The following is a 16,523-nucleotide window of genomic DNA, read 5'->3' as shown; positions in this document are numbered from 1 at the left end:
CTCCCTCTCTCCGTAACCTAATCCAGCCCCCTACTCCCCTCCCTATCTCTGTAACCTAATCCAACCCCCTACAGCACTCCCTATCTCTGTAACCTAGTCCAGCCTCCTACACCGCTCCCTATCTCTGAAACCTAATCCAGCCCCCTACACTGCTCACTATCTCAGTAACCTAATTCAGCCCCCTACACCTCTCCCTGTCTCTGAAACCTAATCCAGCCCCCTACACTGTTCACTATCTCTGAAACCTAATCCAGCCCCCTACACCCCTCCCTATCTCTGTAACCTAATCCAGCCCCTACACCCCTCTCTATCTCTGAAACCTAATCCAGCCCCCTACAGCCCTCCCTATCTCTGTAACCTAATCCAGCCTCCTACACCCCTCCCTATCTTGTAACCTAATCCAGCCCCCTACACCCCTCCCTATCTCTGTAACCTAATCCAGCCTCCTACACCCCTCCCTATCTTGTAACCTAATCCAGCCCCCTACACCCCTCCCTATCTCTGAAACCTAATCCAGCCCCCTACAGCCCTCCCTATCTCTGAAACCTAATCCAGCCCCCTACAGCCCTCCCTATCTCTGTAACCTAATCCAGCCCCCGACACTGCTCACTATCTCTGTAACCTAATCCAGCCCCCTACACTGTTCATTCTCTCTGCAACCTAATTCAGCCCCCTACACCCCTCCCTATCTCTGTAACCTAATCCAACCCCCTACACCTCTCCTATCTCTGTAACCTCCTCCAGCCCCCTAAACCGCTCACTATCTCTGTAACCTAATCCAGCCCCCTACACCCCTCCCTATCTCCGTATCCTAACCCAGCCCCCTACACCGCTCCCTATCTCTGTGACCTAATCCAGCCCCCTACACCCCTCCCTATCTCTGAAACCTAATCCAGCCCCCTACACCCCTCCCTATCTCTGTAACCTAATCCAGCCCCCTTAACAGCTCACTATCTCTGTAACCTAATCCAGCCCCATACACTGCACACTCTCTCTGTAACCTAATTCAGCGCCCTACACCCCTCCCTATCTCCGTAACCTAATCCAGCCCCCTACTCCCCTCCCTATCTCTGTAACCTAATCCAGCCCCCTAAACCTCTCACTATCTCTGCAACCTAATCCTGCCCCCTACACTGCTCACTCTCTCTGTAACCTAATCCAGCCCCTACACCCCTCCCTATCTCAGTATCCTAACCCAGCCCCCTACACCCCTCCCTATCTCTGTAACCTCCTCCAGCCCCTATTCCACTCCCTATCCCTGTAACCTAATCCAGCCCCTACACCCCTCCCTATCTCTGTAACCTAATCCAGCCCCCTACACCGCTCCCTATCTCTGTAACCTAATCCAGCCCCCTACACCCCTCCCTGTCTCTGTAACCTCCCCAACCACTACACCCCTCCCTATCTCTGTAACCTCCTCCAGCCCCCTAAACCGCTCACTATCTCTGTAACGTAATCCACCCCCTACACTGCTCACTCTCCCTGTAACCTAATTCAGCGTCCTACTCCCCTCCCTATCTCTGTAACCTAATCCAGCCCCCTACACCGCTCCCTCTCTCCGTAACCTAATCCACCCCGTACACCGCTCCCTCTCTCCATAACCTAATCCAGCCCCCTACTCCCCTCCCTATCTCTGTAACCTAATCCAACCCCCTACAGCACTCCCTATCTCTGTAACCAAGTCCAGCCCCCTACACAGCTCCCTCTCTCCGTAACCTAATCCAGCCCCCTACTCCCCTCCCTATCTCTGTAACCTAATCCAACCCCCTACAGCCCTCCCTATCTCTGTAACCTAGTCCAGCCTCCTACACCGCTCCTTATCTCTGAAACTTAACCCAGCACCCTACACTGCTCACTATCTCTGTAACCTACTTCAGCCCCCTACACCCCTCCCTGTCTCTGAAACCTAATGCAGCCCCCTACACTGTTCACTATCTCTGAAACCTAATCCAGCCCCCTACAGCCCTCCCTATCTCTGAAACCTAATCCAGCCCCCTACAGCCCTCCCTATCTCTGTAACCTAATCCAGCCCCCTACACCCCTTCCTATCTCTGTAACCTAATCCAGCCCCCTACTCCCCTCCCTATCTCTGTAACCTAATCCAGCCCCCTACACCGCTCCCTATCTCTGAAACCTAATCCAGCCCCCTACACTGCTCACTATCTCTGTAACCTAATTCAGCCCCCTAAACCGCTCACTATCTCTGTAACCTAATCCACCCCCTACACTGCTCATTCTCTCTGCAACCTAATTCAGCCCCCTACACCCCTCCCTATCTCTGTAACCTAATCCAGCCCCCTACACCCCTCCCTATCTCTGTAACCTAATCCAGCCCCCTACACCCCTCCCTATCTCTGTAACCTAATCCAGCCCCCACTCCCCTCCCTATCTCTGTAACCTAATCCAGCCCCCTAAACCGCTCACTATCTCTGCAACCTAATCCTGCCCCCTACACTGCTCACTCTCTCTGTAACCTAATCCAGCCCCTACACCCCTCCCTATCTCAGTATCCTAACCCAGCCCCCTACACCCCTCCCTATCTCTGTAACCTAATCCAGCCCCCTACACCCCTCCCTATCTCTGTAACCTAATCCAGCCCCCTACACCGCTCCCTCTCTCTGTAAACTAATTCAACCCCCTACTCCACTCCCTATCCCTGTAACCTAATCCAGCCCCTACACCTCTCCCTATCTCTGTAAACTCCTCCAGGACCTACAACCCTCCCTATCCCTATAACCACCTCCAGCAGTGTCAACCCTCCCTATCTCTGTAATCTCCTCCAGCTCTTACACCCCTCCCTATCTCTGTAACCTCCTCCAGCACCAACAACCCTCCCTCTCTCTGTAACCTGCTCCAGTGCCTACAACCCTCTATCTCTCTGTAACCTCCTCCAGCCCCTACAAACACCCAATCATTGTAACCTCCTCCAGCCCATACAACCCTCCCTATCTCTGCAATCTCCTCCAGCCCCTACAACCCTCCCTACCTCTGCAACCTCTACCAGCCCCTACAACCCTCCCTATCTCTGTAACCTCCTCCAGCCCCTACAACCCTCCCTATCCCTGTAACCACCTCCAGCAGTGTCAACCCTCCCTATCTCTGTAACTTCCTCCAGCCCCTACAACCATCCCTATCTCTGTAATCTTCTCCAGCCCCCCCAAAGCTTTCCTATCCATGTAAGCTTCACCAGCCACCATAACCGTCTCTATCCCTGCAACCTACTCCAGGCCCCACAACCCTCCCTATCTCTGCACCCTCCTCCAGCCCCTACAACCCTCCCTAACTCAAGAACCTTCTCCAGCCCTAGAACCCTCCCTATCCCTGTAACATCCTCCAGCCACGACAATCCTCCCAATCAATGAAATCTCCCTATCCCTGTAATCTGCATTAGCCTTCTCAAACCCTCCATATCTCTGTAACCTCCTCCAATCCCAACAGCTCACCCTATCTCATACCTCCTCCACCCTCGATAACCTTCCCTATCTCTATAACCTCCTTCAAACCTGACAACATCCTATCTCAGACCTCCTCCAGCCCCATCAACCCTCTCTATCTCTGTAACCACCTCCAGCTCCTACACCCCTCCATATCACTGTAACCACCTCCAGCTCCTACATCCCTCCATATCTCTGATACCTCCTCCAGCTCCTGCAATCCTTCTTATCACTGTAGTCTCTTGCAAACCCTACACCCCTCCCTATCTCTGTGAGGTCCTCCAGCACATGCAACCCCCATCTCAGTCAACGCCTCCAGCCCTGACAGCCTTGCCTATCTCTGTAACATCGCAAACAACTCTCCCCATGTCATTAAGCCACAACACCCCTTCACATTTTTGCAACCTGCTCTAGCCCCGACAACCCTCCCGATCTCTGTAACCTCCTCCAGTCCCTACAACCCTCCCTTTCTCTGAAAAGCCATGATGTGGGGATGCCGGCTCTGAAAACATCCTACAACCCTCCCTATCTCTGTAACCTCCTCCAGTAACAATCCCTATCTCTGTAACCTCCTCCAGTCCCTACACCCCTCCCTATCTCTGCACACTCCTCCAGCTCCTACACCTCTCCATATCTCTGCAACAACCTCCAGCCCCTACAACCCTCCCTATCTCTAACCTCCTACAGCCCTCCCTATCTCTGTAACCTCCTCCAGCTCCTACACCCCTCCCTATCTCTGTAATCTCCTCCAGACCGTACACTCCTCCCTATCTCTGTAACCTCTTCCAGCTCCCTACAACCCTCCCTAACTCTGTAACCTCCGACAGCTCCTACACCCCTCCATATCTATACAACCTCCTTCAGCCCCTACAACCCTCCCTATCTCTGTAACCTCTCCAGCTCCTACACTCCTCCTGATCTATGGGGAGAGGTTGAAGAAACTCGATTTGTTCTCACTGGAACAACAGAGGTTGAGGGGCGACCTGATAGAAGTCTACAAAATTATGAGGGGCATAGACAGGGTGGATAGTCAGATACTTTTTCCCAGGTTAGAGGGGTCAATTACTAGGGGGCATAGGCTTAATGTGCGAGGGGCAAGGTTTAGAGGAGATGTACGAGGCAAGTTTTTTTACACAGAGGGTAGTGGGTGCCTGGAACTCGCTGCCGGAGGAGATGGTGGAAGCAGGGACGATAGTGACGTTTCAGGGTCATCTTGAAAAATACATGAATAGGATGTGAATAGAGGGATACGGACCCTGGAAGTGTGGAAGACTTTAGTTTAGACGGGCAGCATGGTCGGCGTAGGCTTGGAGGGCTGAAGGGCCTGTTCCTGTGCTGTACTTTTCTTTGTTCTATCTCTGTAATCCCTTTGAGCCCTAACACCCTCCCTATGTCTGTAACCTCCTGCAGCCCCTACAACCCTCCCTATCTCTGAAAACATCTCAATCCCTACAACCCTCCTTATCAAGGGGCTGGTTTAGCACAGTGGGCCAAACAGCTGTCTTGTAATGCAGAGCAAGACCAGCAGCGCGGGTTCAATTCCCGTACCAACCTCCCTGAACAGGCGCCGGAATATGGCGACTCGGGGCTTTTCACAGTAACTTCATTGAAGCCTACTTGTGACAATAAGCGATTATTAGTATTATCTCTGTAACCTCCTCTAGTCCCCACACCCCTCCCTATCTCTGTAACCTCCTCCAGACCTCACCCCCTCCCTATCTCTGTAACCTTCTCCAGACACCACCCCCTCCCTATCTCTGTAACCTCCTCCAGACCCCATCCCCCTCCCTATCTCTGTAACCTCCTCCAGACCCCAACCTCCTCCCTATCTCTGTGAGGTCCTCCAGCACATGCAATCCCCATCTCAGTCATCGCCTCCAGCCCTGACAGCCTTCCCTATCTCTGTAACATCTTACAGCCGCTACAACTCTCCCCATGTCATTAAGCCCCAACACCCCTTCACAATTCTGTAACCTGCTCTAGCCTCGACAACCTTCCCGATCTCTATAATCTCCTCCAGCTCCTACACCCCTCCCTATCTTTGTAACCCCCTTCAGTCCCTACAAACTATCCAATCACTGTAACCTCCTCCAGCCCGTACAACTCTTCCTATCTCTGTAACCTCCTCCAGTCCCTACAACCCTCCCTATCTCTGTAACCTCCTCCAGTCCCTACAACCCTCCCTATCTCTATAATCTCCTCCAGCTCCTACACCCCTCCCTATCTATGTAACCTCCTCCAGTCCCTACAAACCACCCAATCACTGTAACCTCCTCCAGCCCGTACAACCCTTCCTATCTCTGTAACCTCCTCCAGTCCCTACACCCCTCCCTATCTCTGTAACCTCCTCCAGTCCCTACAACCCTCCCTATCTCTGTAACCTCCTCCAGTCCCTACAACCCTCCCGATCTGTGTAATCTCCTCCAGCCCCAACAACCCTCCCTCTCTCTGAAACTTCTTCCAGTCCCAACAACCCTCCCTATCTCGGTAACGTCCTCCAGTCCCCAGAACCCTCCCTACCTCTGTAACTTCCTCCAGCCCCTACACACCTCCCTATCTCTTTATATAACCTCCTCCAGCCCCTACATCCCTCCCTATCTTTGTAACCTCCTCCAGTCCCTACAACCCTCCTTTTCTCTGTAACTCCCTCCAGTCCCTACAACCCTCCCTATCTCGGGAACCTTCTTAAGCCCCAACACCCCTCCCTATGTCTGAAACCTCCTCCAGCCCTGAAACCCTCCTTATCTGTGTAGCCTCCAGCAGCCCCTACAACCCTCCCCATCTCTCCATTCCTGTAGCCTCCTCCACTCCCTGCACCCTTTCCTGTCTGCGCATCCTCTTTCAGTTCCTACACCTCTCCCTATATCAGTAATCTCCTGCACGCTCTACAATCCTCCCTATCTCTGTAACCTCCTCCAGCCCCTACACCCCTCCCTATATCTGTAACCTCCTCCAGTCCCTACTGTCCTCCCTATCTCTGTAACCTCTTCCAGCTCCCTACAACCCTCCCTAACTCTGTAACATCTCCCAACTCCTACACGCCTCCATATCTTTGCAACCTCCCACAGCCCCTACAGCACTCCCTCTCTTTGTAACCTGTCCAGCTCCTACACTCCTCCTGATCTATGGGGAGAGGTTGAAGAAACTCGGTTTGTTCTCACTGGAACGACAGAGGTTGAGGGGCGACCTGATAGAAGTCTACAAAATTATGAGGGGCATAGACAGGGTGGATAGTCAGATACTTTTTCCCAGGTTAGAGGGGTCAATTACTAGGGGGCATAGGCTTAATGTGCGAGGGGCAAGGTTTAGAGGAGATGTACGAGGCAAGTTTTTTTACACAGAGGGTAGTGGGTGCCTGGAACTCGCTGCCGGAGGAGGTGGTGGAAGCAGGGACGATAGTGACGTTTCAGGGTCATCTTGAAAAATACATGAATAGGATGGGAATAGAGGGATACGGACCCTGGAAGTGTGGAAGACTTTAGTTTAGACGGGCAGCATGGTCGGCGCAGGCTTGGAGGGCTGAAGGGCCTGTTCCTGTGCTGTACTTTTCTTTGTTCTTTGTTCTATCTCTGTGATCCCTTTGAGCCCTAAACAACAAAGAACAAAGAAATGTACAGCACAGGAACAGGCCCTTCGGCCCTCCAAGCCCGTGCCGACCATGCTGCCCGACTAAACTACATTCTTCTACACTTCCTGGGTCCGTATCCTTCTATTCCCATCCTATTCATATATTTGTCAAGATGCCCATTAAATGTCCCTATCGTCCCTGCTTCCACTACCTCCTCCGGTAGCGAGTTCCAGGCACCCACTACCCTCTGCGTAAAAAACTTGCCTCGTACATCTACTCTAAACCTTGCCCCTCTCACCTTAAACCTGTGCCCCCTAGTAATTGACCCCTCTACCCTGGGGAAAAGCCTCTGACTATCCACTCTGTCTATGCCCCTCATAATTTTGTATACCTCTATCAGGTCTCCCCTCAACCTCCTTCGTTCCAGTGAGAACAAACCGAGTTTATTCAACCGCTCCTCATAGGTAATGCCCTCCATACCAGGCAACATTCTGGTAAATCTCTTCTGCACCCTCTCTAAAGCCTCCACATCCTTCTGGTAGTGTGGCGACCAGAATTGAACACTATACTCCAAGTGTGGCCTAACTAAGGTTCTATACAGCTGCAACATGACTTGCCAATTCTTATACTCAATGCCCCGGCCAATGAAGGCAAGCATGCCGTATGCCTTCTTGACTACCTTCCTCACCTGTGTTGCCCCTTTCAATGACCTGTGGACCTGTACTCCTAGATCTCGTTCACTTTCAATACTCTTGAGGGTTCTACCACCCTCCCTATGTCTGTAACCTCCTCCAGCCCCTACACCCCTCCCTATCTCTGTCACCTAATCCAGCCCCCTACACTGCTCCCTATCTCTGTAACCTAATCCAGCCCCCTACACCCCTCCCTATCTCTGTAACCTCCTCCAGTCCCTACAACCCTCCTTTTCTCTGTAACCCCCTCCAGTCCCTCCAACCCTCCCTATCTCGGGAACCTTATTAAGCCCCAACACCCCTCCCTATGTCTGAAACCTCCTCCAGCCCTGAAACCCTTCTTATCTGTGTAGCCTCCAGCAGCCCCGACAACCCTCCCCATTCCTGTAGCCTCCTCCACTCCCTGCACCCTTTCCTGTCTGCGCAACTTCTTTCAGTCCCTACACCTCTCCCTATATCAGTAATCTCCTGTACGCTCTACAATCCTCCCTATCTCTGTAACCTCCTCCAGCCCCTACGACCCCTCCCTATATCTGTAACCTCCTCCAGTCCCTACTGTCCTCCCTATCTCTGTAATCTCCTCCAGACCCTACACTCCTCCCTATCTCTGTAACCTCCTCCAGCCCCTACGACCCCTCCCTATATCTGTAACCTCCTCCAGCCCCGACAACCTTTCCAATCTCTGTAACCTCCTCCAGCCAGTACAACCCTTCCTATCTCTGTAACCTCACCCAAGTCCCTACAACCCTCCCGATCTCTGTATCCTCCTCCAGCCCCAACAACCCTCCCGATCTCCGTAACCTCCTCCAGCTCCTACACCCCTCCCTATCATAGAATTTACAGAGCAGAAGGAGGCCATTCGGCCCATCGAGTCTGCACTGGCTCTTGGAAAGAGCACCCTACCCAAACCCACACCTCCACCTTATCCCCATAACCCAGGAACCCCACCCAACACTAAGGGCAATTTTGGACACGAAGGGCAATTTAGCATGGCCAATCCACCTAACCTGCACATCTTTGGACTGTGGGAGGAAACCAGAGCACCCAGAGTAAACCCATGCAGACACAGGGAGAACGTGCAGACTCCGCACAGACAGTGACCCAAGCCGGGAATCGAACCAGGGACCTTGGAGCTGTGAAGCAATTGTGCTAACCACTATGCTACCGTGCTGCCCACGCCTTCCTATTTCTGTAATCTCTTTGAGCCCTAAAACCCTCCCTATGTCTGTAACCTCCTCCAGCCCCTACAACCCTCCATATCTCTGCAACCTCATCCAGCCCCTCCAACACTCCCAATCTCTTTAACCTCCTCCAGCCCTGACAACCCACCCTATCTCTGTACCTCCTCCAGCACCAACAACCCTATCTCTGTAACCTCCTCCAGATCCCTACACCCCTCCCTATTTCTGTAACCTCCTCCAGCCCCTACACCCCTCCCTATCTCTATAACCTCCTCCAGCCCCTACATCCCTCCCTATCTCTGTAACCTCTTCCAGTCCCAACAACCCTCCCTATCTCGGTAACCTCCTCCAGTCCCTACAACCCTCCCTATCTCTGTAACCTCCTCCAGCCCCTACAAACCTCCCTATCTCTATAACCTCCTCCAGCCCCTACATCCCTCCCTATCTCTGTAACCTCCTCCAGTCCCTACAACCCTCCTTTTCTCTGTAACCCCCTCCAGTCCCTACAACCCTCCCTATCTCAGGAACCTTCTTAAGCCCCAACACCCCTCCCTATGTCTGAAACCTCCTCCAGCCCTGAAACCCTTCTTATCTGTGTAGCCTCCAGCAGCCCCGTCAACCCTCCCCATCTCTCCATTCCTGTAGCCTCCTCCACTCCCTGCACCCTTTCCTGTCTGCGCATCCTCTTTCAGTCCCTACACCTCTCCCTATATCAGTTATCTCCTGCACGCTCTACAATCGTCCCTATCTCTGTAACCACCTCCAGCCCCTACACCCCTCCCAATATCTGTAACCTCCTCCAGTCCCTACTGTCCTCCCTATCTCTGTAACCTCCTCCAGCCCCTACATCCCTCCCTATCTCTGTAACCTTCTTCAGCCAGACAAAGCGCGAGAGAGGTTAACGGAGGAGAGAGGGACAGAGAGGAAGAGGGAGAGAGAGAGGGAGCGACAGAGAGGGGGGAGAGAGTGGGAGAGGGATGGAGAGAGGGGGAGAGGGTGAGAGAGGAACAGCGGGAGAGAGGGGAGACGGGGGAGAACGGAGAGAGGGGCAGAGAGGGGGAGAGTTTGAGAGGGGAGTGGAGAGAGGGAGAAGGAGGAGGGAGGGAAAGGGGGAGAGGGGGGAGAGGAGAGAGAGGGATGGGGTGAGAGAGGAATAGAGGGAGAGAGAAGGAGAGAGGGGGAGAGAGGAACAGTGGGAGAGAGGGGAGAGTAGTGGAGTGCAGGATAGAGGGTGAGAGAGGGAGATGGGGGAGAGAGGGGAGTGGGAGAGAGTGGGAGAGAGTGGGAGAGGGGGGAGGAGAGAAAATGGTAGAGACAGGGATAGAGAGAGAGACACACACACACACACACACACGGAGAGAGGCCTGCCACTCTGGTTAAGCCCCTTCAACTCTGACGACAGCCCAGTGTCAGACAGTAACTCTGGCTTCCATTCCAAACACTCTCTTTCTAGTGTCGGTGAGCAGGTGACGCACATTCGAATCCAGAATACGGGGGATTATTATGATCTATACGGAGGAGAGAAATTTGCCACTCTCTCCGAGCTGGTCCAGTACTACACAGAGCAAGAGAATATCCTTCAGGATAAGGACGGTATTATCATCGAACTCAAATATCCACTCAACTGCTCGGACCCCACAAATGAGAGGTAGGGTGGGGGTCAAACTCAGATATATTCCGAACACCTCCCTGTCACACTCTGATATATCCCACACCCCTCACTGTAACACTCTGATATACCCCACACCCCTCACTGTAACATTCTGATATATCACACATCCCTCACTGTAACACTCTGACATATCCCACACCCCTCACTGTAACACTCTGATATATCCCACAAACCTCACTGTAACACTCTGATATACCCCACACCCCTCACTGTAACACTCTGATATACCCCACACCCCTCACTGTAACACTCTGATATATCCCACAACCCTCACTGTAACATTCTGATATATCCCACACCCATCACTGTAACATTCTGATATATTCCACACCTCTCACTGTAACTCTCTGATATATCCCACACCCCTCACTGTCACACTCTGATATACCCCACACCCCTCACTGTAACATTATGATATACCCCACACCCCTCACTGTAACATTCTGATATATCACACATCCCTCACTGTAACACTCTGACATATCCCACACCCCTCGCTGTAACACACTGATATACCCCACACCCCTCACTGTAACACTCTGATATATCCCACAACCCTCACTGTAACATTCTGATATATCCCACACCCATCACTGTAACATTCTGATATATTCCACACCTCTCACTGTAACTCTCTGATATATCCCACACCCCTCACTGTCACACTCTGATATACCCCACACCCCTCACTGTAACACTCTGATATATCCCACACCCTTCACTGTAACACTCTGATATATCCCTCATCCCCTCACTGTAACACTCTGATATATCCCTCATCCCCTTACTGTAACACTCTGATATATCCCACACTCCTCACTGTAACACTCTGATAAATCCCACACCCCTCACTGTAACACTCTGATATACCCCACACCGCTCACTGTAACACTCTGATATATCCCACACCCCTCACTGTAACGCTCTGATATATCCCACACCCTTCACTGTAACACTCTGATATATCCCTCATCCCCTCACTGTAACACTCTGATATATCCCTCATCCCCTTACTGTAACACTCTGATATACCCCACACCCCTCACTGTAACACTCTGATAACCCCACACCCCTCACTGTAACATTCTGATATATCCCACACCCCTCACTGTAACACTCTGATATACCCCACACCCCTCACTGTAACATTATGATATATCCCACACCCCTCACTGTAACATTCTGATATATTCCACACCTCTCACTGTAACTCTCTGATATATCCCACACCCCTCACTGTAACACTCCGATATATCCCACACTCCTCACTGTAACACTCTGATATATCCCACACCCCTCACTGTAACACTCTGATATATCCCACACTCCTCACTGTAACAGTCTGATATAACCCACACCCCTCACTGTAACATTCTGATATATCCCACAACCCTCACTGTAACACTCTGATATACCCCACACCCCTCACTGTAACATTCTGATATATCCCACACCCCTCACTGTAACATTCTGATATATTCCACACCTCTCACTGTAACTCTCTGATATATCCCACACCCCTCCCTGTAACACTCTGATATACCCCACACCACTCACTGTAACACTCTGATATACCCAACACCCCTCACTGTAACACTCTGATATATCCCACACCCTTCACTGTAACACTCTGATATATCCCTCATCCTCTCACTGTAACACTCTGATATATCCCTCATCCCCTTACTGTAACACTCTGATATATCCCTCATCCTCTCACTGTAACACTCTGATATATCCCTCATCCCCTTACTGTAACACTCTGATATATCCCACACCCCTCACTGTAACACTCTGATATATCCCACACCCCTCACTGTAACACTCTGATATATCCCACACCCCGCATTGTAACACTGTGATATACCCCACACCCCTCACTGTAACACTGTGATATACCCCACACCCCTCACTGTAACACTCTGATATATCCCACACCCCTCACTGTAACATTCAGATAAATCCCTCCGTCCCCGCACCCCTCCCTCATTCTCCTGTACTTCCCTCTCTGCCAGTAAGTGAACTGGAGTTCTCAATTATTTGTTAATGCTTTGATTGCAGACTTGCTCTCTCTAATTTACATTCAATGCAAATGACTTTACAATGCGACTGTTTAAGCAAATTTATTTTTGGGTCAGACGTTTAATGCTTCCTTGACCTGACCGACACCCAGCACAATGTCACTCAAAATAACAAAGTCATGGTGAGTGAGCTTTACATTCATTGTCAGGACCATCTGTGTGTTTTTCTCTTTCTTTGTCTCTTTCTCTGTCTGCCTCGCTGTCTCTGTGTTTGTCTCCCTGTCTCTCTCTCGCCCTCTGTCTCTGAGTCTCTCTGTGTCATTCTCTGTCTCTCTATCTCTCTCTCTCTGTCTCTGTACCTCACTGTCTTTCTCCCTGTTTCTCTACCTGTCTCTCCCTCCTGTTTCTGTGTCTCTGTGTCGTTCTCTCTATCTCCCTCTCTCTGTCTCTCTCTCTCTCTCTGCCTTTCCCTCTCTCTCTCCCTCTACCTAACTCTCTCTATCTCGCTCTCTGTCTCAGTGTCACTCTTTATCTATGTCTCTAATTCTGGCTGTTTTTCTCTCTTTGTCTGTCTCTCTCTCTCCCTGTCTCACTCTCTGTCTCTCTCTCTCTCTGTCTCTCCCGGTCTCTGTCTCTCTCTTTCCCCATCTCTGTCTGTCACTTTCTCTCTCTCAGTCTCTCTCTCTTTGCCTCGCTCTGTCCCTCTCTCTCAGTCTCCCTCTCTCAGTCTTTCTCTCTCTCTCAGTCTCCCTCTCTCTCTCTCTCCCTCTGTCTCTCTCAGCATCCTGAGGCCCCACTCTGCAGTTGTTAATTGGTGAGATATTAATATCACCGTTCCTCACACAAACATTGTCAGTTCCCCATCGAGCTTCCTCTTGGTGGTTGGAAACTCTCAGATTTCACCCGTTGCTCTGACTCACAACTTGCGAAAGTACAGAAACCAATATTTTCCGTGATGTCAAACTCCGCGGGACATTGTGCGGCCTGTGCAAAAATATCAGCTTCCGTCTTTGTTAAAACCTGCTCACAGTGACCAGGCCAACAAACCATTTCATCAATTTAACTCCCTCCAACAGTGCGGCACTCCCTCTACTGACCCTCCGACAGTGCGGCTCTCCCTCAGTACTGACCCTCTGACAGTGCAGCACTCCCTCAGTACTGACCCTCCGACAGTGCGGCACTCACTCTACTGACCCTCCGACAGTGCGGCACTCCTTCAGTACTGACCCTCTGACAGTGCGGCACTCCCTCTACTGAACCTCCGACTGTGCAGCACTCCCTCAACTGACCCTCCAACAGTGCGGCACTCCCTCTACTGACCCTCCGACAGTGCGGCACTCCCTCTACTGACCCTCCGACAGTGCGGCACTCCCTCTACTGAACCTCCGACAGTGCGGCACTCCTTCAGTACTGACCCTCTGACAGTGTGGCGCTCCCTCAGTACTGACCCTCTGACAGTGCGGCACTCCCTCAGTACTGACCCTGCAACAGTGCGGCGATCCCTCAGTACTGACCCTCTGACAGTGCGGCTCTCCCTCAGTACTGACCCTCTGACAGTGCGGCTCTCCCTCAGCACTGACCCTCTGACAGTGCGGCGCTCCCTCAGTACTGACCCTCTGACAGTGCGGCTCTCCCTCAGCACTGACCCTTTGACAGTGCGGCACTCCCTCAGTACTGATCCTCTGACAGGGCGGCACTCCCTCAGTACTGACCCTGACAGTGCGGCACTCACTCAGTCCTGATCCTCTGGCAGTGCGGCATTCCCTCAGTACTGACCCTCTGACAGTGCGGCACTCCCTCAGTACTGACCCTCTGACAGTGCGGCGCTCCCTCAGTACTGACCCTCTGACAGTGCGGCGCTCCCTCAGTACTGACCCTCAGACAGTGCGGCGCTCCCTCAGTACTGACCCTCTGACAGTGCGGCGCTCCCTCAGTACTGACCCTTCGACAGTGCAGCACTCCCTCAGTACTGACTCTCCCACGGTGTGGCATTCCCTCAGTACTGACCCTCCCACAGTGTGGCACTCCCTCAGTACTGACCGTCTGACAGTGCGGCACTACCCCAGTACTGACCGTCCCACAGTGCAGCACTCCTTCAGTACTGACCCTCCCACAGTGCGGCACTCCCTCAGTACTGACCCTCCCACAGTGCAGCACTCCCTCAGTACTGACCCTCCCACAGTGCGGCACTCCCTCACTACTGACCCTCCAACAGTGCAGCTCTCCCTAAGTACTGACCCTCCAACAATGCAGCACCCCCTCAGTACTGACGCTCCGACAGTGCGGCACTCCATCAGTACTGACCCTCCGACAGTGCAGCACTCCCTCAGTACTGACCCTCCCACACTGTGGCACTCCCTCAGTACTGACCCTCCGACAGTGTGGCACTCCATCAGGACTGAACCTCAGACAGTGTGGCACTCCATCAGTACTGACCCTCCCACAGTGCGGCACTCCCTCAGGACAGACCTTCCCACAGTGCAGCACTCCATTAGTACTGACGATCCGACAATGCGGCACTCCCTCATACTGAACCTCCAACAATGCAGCACCCCCTCAGTACTGATGCTCCGACAGTGCGGCACTCCCTCAATTCTGGTGCTCCGACAATCCGGCACACCCTCAGTCCTGTCCCTCCAACAATGCAGCACCCCCTCAGTACTGACGCTCCGACAGTGCGGCACTCCATTAGTACTGACCCTCCGACAGTGCAGCACTCCCTCAGTACTGACCCTCCCACAGTGCGGCACTCCCTCACTACTGACCCTCCGACAGTGCAGCTCTCCCTAAGTACTGACCCTCCAACAATGCAGCACCCCCTCAGTACTGATGCTCCGACAGTGTGGTACTCCATCAGTACTGACCCTCCGACAGTGTGGCACTCCCTCAGTACTGACCCTCCCACACTGTGGCACTCCCTCAGTACTGACCCTTCGACAAGCAGCACTCCCTCAGTACTGACCCTCCGACAGTGTGGTACTCCATCAGTACTGACCCTCCGACAGTGTGGCACTCCATCAGTACTGACCCTCCAACAGTGCGGTACTCCCTCAGGACAGACCTTCCCACAGTGCAGCACTCCATTAGTACTGACCCTCCGACAGTGCAGCACTCCCTCAGTACTGACCCTCCGACAGTGCAGCACTCCCTCAGTACTGACCCTCCCACACTGTGGCACTCCCTCAGTACTGACCCTTCGACAAGCAGCACTCCCTCAGTACTGACCCTCCGACAGTGTGGCACTCCATCAGTACTGACCCTCCAACAGTGCGGCACTCCCTCAGTACTGACCTTCCCACAGTGCGGCACTCCCTCAGTACTGACCCTCCGACAGTGTGGCACTTCCTCAGTACTGACCCTCCGACAGCATAGCAGTCCCTCAGTACTCACGCTCCGACAGTGAGGCAGTCCCTCAGCACTGACCCTCCAACAGTGCAGCATTCCCTTAGTACTGGCCCTCTGACAACATGGCGCACCCTCAGTACTGACCCTTTGACAGTGCGGCTCAACATTTGTACTGATCCTCTGAAAGTGCAGAGTGCTGACCATCCGACAGTGAGGTACTCCCTCAGTCCTCGCCCTCTGACAGCACGGCGCTCCCTCAATACTGACCCTCTGACAGTGCAGCACTCTCAGTACTGACCCACCGGCAGTCCGGCGCTCCCTCAGTTCTGACCCTCCCACAGTTTGGTGCTCTCTCAGCACTGAACCTCCGACAATGCGACGCTTCCTCAGCACTGAACTCTGACAGTGCTGCACTCCCTCAGCACTGACACTCCGACAGTGCGCCATGCCCTCACACTGACCCTCTGACAGTGCGGCGCTCCCTCACACTGACCCTCCGACAGCGCGGCTCTCCCTCAATACTGACCCCCCAACAGTGCAGCACTCCCGCAGTACTGACCCTCCAACAGTGCGGCCCTTCCTCAGTACTGAACCTCGAAAAATGCGGCGC

The 16,523-nt window shown here is 52.8% G+C and overlaps 1 protein-coding gene across 3 annotated transcripts in view; it reads left to right on the top strand.

Moving 5' to 3' along the window:
* LOC140392919 (tyrosine-protein phosphatase non-receptor type 6-like) overlaps positions 1-16,523 on the top strand; it is a 157,726-nt gene that overhangs the window by 63,194 nt on the left and 78,009 nt on the right. For all 3 annotated transcript variants that reach the window (XM_072478695.1, XM_072478696.1, XM_072478697.1), the window contains exon 3: positions 10,329-10,523. In XM_072478695.1, the coding sequence (XP_072334796.1) occupies positions 10,329-10,523 (195 nt within the window). The remainder of the gene's footprint in view (positions 1-10,328; positions 10,524-16,523) is intronic.

Source organism: Scyliorhinus torazame, chromosome 16 (genome assembly GCF_047496885.1).
Source record: "Scyliorhinus torazame isolate Kashiwa2021f chromosome 16, sScyTor2.1, whole genome shotgun sequence".
Lineage (NCBI taxonomy): Eukaryota > Metazoa > Chordata > Chondrichthyes > Carcharhiniformes > Scyliorhinidae > Scyliorhinus > Scyliorhinus torazame.
Note: the sequence above shows the minus strand (reverse complement) of the source record. Positions and strands in the feature narration are given on the sequence as shown.